The following is a 5440-nucleotide window of genomic DNA, read 5'->3' as shown; positions in this document are numbered from 1 at the left end:
CACTTGTTATGCAAGCATGGGGCCTGAGTCTGATACCCAGGGCTCAGATAAGAAGTTGGGTGTGGTGGCACAACCTGGAAATCCCAACACTAGGGAGGCAGACCCAGGGGCTTGCTGGCCAGCCAGCCTAGAGTAACCTGTAGACCCCAGCTCTCACTGAGAAGCCTTTTCTCACAGTCTGGCTGAAGGGTAACAGCTCCTGATGGTTGATGCCTCTGCACATGCATCTACCTACACAAACACACAAATATGCACACAAGCCCCACCCTGGGTGGCTGTCTCTGTCTCTGTCTGTCTCTCTGTCTCTGACTCTGTTTCCCTCTGTGTCTGTCTGTCTGTCTGTCTATCCGTCTCCCTCCCCCCCCCCCCGTGTGTGTGTGTCTCCATGCTTCAACAAAGGTAATACAGTCATTTCCCTAATATCTAAAGACTGGGGAAAAGTGCTTGGTCTGCTGGTCATGGTTGTTACTCCCAATGCCATCATGACTTGAGTCAAGAAACATGTACAGGAGGCATGCATACCTTTTAAACTGAAGCAATATTCTTCAAAGAACCTATGCCTGGGAGACCTCAGAAAGATATGAACAAACGGAACCTTTGTCCACAAAGTCTTGCACACATTCATCTAAAGAACAACTCTAAATTTAGCTCAAGTTTAATCAATATTCTTGATGAGTGTGAATATGTATATGCATATATACACACACACACATATATATATCAAAATTGAGAATTTACAAATAAGATCTGAGGCACTTAGCCCCATGATGGGTAGGTCTTTAGGATAAATCTCAAAGAGGGTATACTTCCTTCCATAATTCCAGTAATTCAATTCTACTTCATACAAAGATGTGTGAAGCTTAAAGTCGGCTGATTCGCAAAAGAGAGAAGCAGAGAACATCCTGTGAAGCCAGCAGAACTCGCCAGTGCTGTTCCCTGGAGATCCCGTAGTGTTCAGGTTTCGTGCCTGGAGAGTCTGGAAATCACACTGGATCCGCTGCAGGGTTGATGTCTCTGGAAGGTGTGATTACAAACGATCAAAGTGCAGAGGAGAAGTGAAGTTTTGGCAAAACTGAATTGTATTTATAGTCCAGACCAAGAAATGTGGCCGAATTCTGACTGAAGAGGACTAAATGCCATGTCCACCCTGTGGCCTCCTGACACACCGGGGCAACGGGCTTGGAACACTGTCTTTCTTTTGCCCAGAGTCCCTAGTGCAGGTTAGTCACACAGGCTGAAAGGATGAACTTGCAGAAGGATCATCCTGTGGTCACCACTTCCCTGGGATGGAGACTCCACATTCATACCAGCCCACATAGTAATAGGGGGTTCCAAAACCAATGTGTCCAAAGCTGACAGGCTCCTGGCGGTACTGGCGATAGTAGCCTGGAAAGGCAGTGGGAAAGAGATGGAAAGATCAGAGTTACCGACAGAAAAACTCACCCTGCAGCCTGCTTTCAGACAGAACATTTTGGTGAACATTTATGAGTATTGTTTGTGAATGCACTGGGCCAGTTTGATGTGTCACAATAAAAGTAGGCCTACCCCTAAGGCAATGTTTCATTTCATGGGTGACAAACCTTTCTCACTCATCACCAAAGAATGTGATTTCGGCCACCACTAGAGTGAATCCATGGAGTAACGCACACTGTTCTGGGGAATCTACACATCATTCAACTCCATTCTGTTCTCTGAGTTCAGAGCTTCCGACCTCCCAAAACTGCTCAACTCCAAGGCTTAAGCCTGAGAACTTGGAGCAGACTTGTAGTTATTTCTAGAAAAAAAGATCTGCACATTGCTTACTTCTTGAAGTAGAAGGATGTTCCAACACCCTTAAAATGTCTGGGGACCTCAACTGCTCTCAACTTTGGCTTCATTTCCCTCTTGCCACCACTCTACCAGAGAGCACACCAACCAGTCATGGTCAGTTCTACAACCTTAGCACAGAAACACCAAGGAAGACAGATAACACAGGACTGTAACAGAAGCCGGGACACCGAAAGAGCTGAAAATATATGGGCTGTGTAGGTGCTGCAGTTTATTGTGATAAACTGAGCTGGCTTACATATTTGATCCAACATGACTCTGGATGTTCCCAGTGAGGAACTGTTGGATGAGGCTATAATTTAAATCAGTAGACTCAGCAGATTATCTCTACAATGTGACCTTACCTGATCAGGTAAAAATCTTAACAGAAATGACTACTACGTCTGAATAGAAAGACGTGGTGGAAGGACTCCACTGTGCATTCACTGTCCGTGTTCATCCATAGTGTAAGGCTCAACTCATAATGCCTGTCCTGACAACCTTCCTTAACGGCCTTGAGTGTCTGCCTCCCTTGATTCACATGGTCACAATGAATCCAATTCCTTATAAGAGGACAACCATGTGGCACAACCTGTTGTTATTTATATATCACAGTGTCAACTATCATGAACCTTCTACACAGTTGTTTTCCCTTCCTGAGAGCAGGTGTGGGGTCTTATGTAACCCCATTGCATTTCCAGTCTCTCAAGTCCCACCAAGGCCAGCATATGGTAGAAGTGCTTTAATTCCTTGATTCCCTATTCTTACCCTGTATAATACAAAGTGGTCCCAACATTAATCTCTAAATTGTAAGTCAAAGGCAGAGCTGCCATACATTTTCTCATTATAGCCATTTTCTCTCCCACCCCCAGTATAAAATGGCAGTTCTGTTCTTCTTACCTTGAATGGTGGGGAGGGCTTCTATGTAAGATTGAGGCCCTGTTCTTCCATCCAGGTGCGAATCCACAAACTGACAGTGGTCTTCACCTCTTCCCCAGCTGTCTCCAATGCTGTAGAATGTGTCTACATAAGGGAATATCACAGGTCATTGACTACAAGAGAGTGTCACTCTTGGGTTATGAGTTAGAACAAGCTTTTGAGACTGTTTAAATTGGGAAGGTTACTTAATTCATGTGTTCCATAGTGCCCATGTCTGAAAAATGTTTGTAATGGCACAAATGTCATAAGAAGCCAGCAAGAACTTATATACTAGTTAACATATGTTCAGTGGGGGGGACCTTGGGCAATACAACCAGCCCTGATGTGTAAATGATGGACCTCTTAATCCTCAGCTTTCCAGGGAAAATAAAGAAAAACACAATAGAGATTGGATGTCAGTCTGGTCTGTGTAGTTAGAAGAACCTGTTTCCACAGAGTCAGGCACTGGGTGCTGTCCGTGGTGCTGAAGCACAACTCAAGGCTGGATCACGTTGTGTTTACCATGCCAGGGTCTGGAAGATGACTATGCAATCTCTCCTAGAGATTTTGAAGGGAAAGCGATGTGAAGAGATAGGCAGAGACACATAAAGATGGAAGAGGGCAGGAGAGGGTGTGGGAAGGAGGGAGGGAGGGAGGGAGGGTGGGAGGGAAGGAGGAAGGGAGGAAGAGAGGGAGAGAGAGAGAGCAGTATCTAGCAATGAGATGAGGCAGGTAAACTCCAGAGTTGGGGATGGAAGGGAAGGTGTGGCTTTGATAAATGAATCTTTTCTAGCAAGAAAAATAAATAAATTAAAAACTGTTCAGTCCGGGTGATTTTGGAGATTTCATTCCTAAAATTCAGGGAATATATTTATATTTCCCCTCACAGCTAGCCTCACAGCTCCATGTCCCAAGGCATCTGCTTTCCAAGTCAGTAATGGACATAACTTTGCCGTAGCCACCCGTGTGTAAGACTTACCTTTGAGATTGTCACTGAGGTAGATCTTATACCTTAGAGAATTACAAAGAACGACTCCCACAAACTTTTTGTACCACGTCCGTTTCACATACTGCCGGCCATGGCAATCAGTGTAGCCAGGGTCATGCTTGAAAGCGAATGGGATCCAGATGGGTTCACCACCTCGACAACACAAAACACACTCTGAGGTACAGTGGGTTACAGGGAGTATAGCTCCACACAAACTCTCAGACAACTGCCTTCCTTTCTCTCTGGGCTTCTCTGAGCAAATAAATGTGTATTCTTTTCTTCTTTTTTTTAATACTAGAGTACACTGAGGTATTATGGGTTGGATCCAAAATGTCCCCCAACAGCTCATGTGTTAAAGGTTGGGTCCGCTTTTGATGGGCTGTGGAGAGATCACAGGGTTAGGAGGGTTCTCACTTCATCATGGGTTAACCCACTGATATATTCACACTGGAATCAAGGAGGGGCCTGGTGACAGAAACAAGTAACCAGAGGATGGTTTTAAAGGGATCCCCTTTCCTCCCTCCCACCTGCCTGCTTGCTGCTCTGCTTCACATATCCTTCAGTCAGAATGTTCTATCTCACCTCAGGCCTAGGAGCAAGGCAGCCATGGGCTATGCTCTGAAATCTCAGAAAGGATAGGCCCAAATAAGGTCCTCCCTTTGTTTTTCTCAGCCTTTCATCAAGGCATCCAAAAGCTGACTACAATATCTGAAGGGCAGGGTTCTTTCTATGCTAGAGTATTTAGATCTTGGTATTTCAACAGAGGACTTTCAAAGCTCATGAAAGACATAAGTCTCAAGGAAAAGACATGTGACAGAACTCCAAGTCCCTCAGCCTAGAGTCCTTCTCTTTCCATCTCTCTTATTCCTATCTTGAACTTGAAACAGTTTGCTCAGATCATCGGGGGAGGGGAAGGGGAAAGGAGGTAAATGTCCTAGTGCACTTGCTGTGTTTTACCAACTTCTTGCCACTTTATGATGCCCATGGGGACCATGTAAACAAAGTCCCTATTTTACGGGTACTGGCTATTCCTATCAACATCTATGTTAAAGCATTTTCAAGTGGTTCTCTTCTTCAAAGAGAATGGAGGGTGGATGAAAAGTCATGCAGATATAAAGTGCCCCACCATTTCTATTTGTGGGTCACCATAGTGACCGTACAGCTCACACCCACCATTCACATCTCACATCCACAACCGGAGTGTCAGAATCCTCAAGATGGGACACTCACCTGGTGGCCTCACGACCAGCAGAGGATTATCTGTGGGTGAAAAACAAGTAATTGGCTTTGTAACATACGTAGCAGTTGGGAAAATGTTGAAATGCCGGCTATAATTAAAAGCGCTAACCAAACTGGAATAGAGAAGAATGATAAGGCTTGTTATCAGACACCAAAGCATTCCAAAGGTTTCACTTTGCAAGCATTGTCTTTTGAGAAATAAATACTCTCTGAGCAACTGCTTTATTGTTGATACAGAAGCTGTGAGTTTCTGAAAGTGATGTTTTGAAATTGTGTGCTATGAAAGCAATTCATATGTGTACATACATATGTGTGTATACTTCAGGTTGGCCAGATGGCTCAATGAGTAAGAACGTGCTGTCATCCCTAGTGTGGGGCACTGGGCTATGCACAGATAGGCTGCTCTCCAGCAGAGCTGAGGTCTGAACCCCGGTGGTCATAATTCACCTACATGACATGGTAGGCGTTCCCTCATGCTCCTGGAACTCT

At 44.9% G+C, this 5440-nt stretch overlaps 1 protein-coding gene across 1 annotated transcript in view; it reads right to left on the bottom strand.

Annotated features, from left to right (window-relative positions):
* Positions 1–626: 626 nt before the first annotated feature.
* Fndc1 (fibronectin type III domain containing 1) overlaps positions 627–5440 on the bottom strand; it is a 66945-nt gene continuing 62131 nt past the window's right edge. The window contains exons 19-22 of the mRNA XM_029533182.1: positions 4943–4972; positions 3704–3865; positions 2707–2829; positions 627–1386 (exon numbers count right to left, since the gene is read on the bottom strand). Coding sequence (XP_029389042.1) covers positions 1271–1386; positions 2707–2829; positions 3704–3865; positions 4943–4972 — 431 coding nt within the window. The 3' untranslated portion in view covers positions 627–1270. The remainder of the gene's footprint in view (positions 1387–2706; positions 2830–3703; positions 3866–4942; positions 4973–5440) is intronic.

Source organism: Mus pahari, chromosome 21 (assembly GCF_900095145.1).
Source record: "Mus pahari chromosome 21, PAHARI_EIJ_v1.1, whole genome shotgun sequence".
NCBI lineage: Eukaryota > Metazoa > Chordata > Mammalia > Rodentia > Muridae > Mus > Mus pahari.
This window is presented reverse-complemented; position numbering and strand designations above follow the sequence as displayed.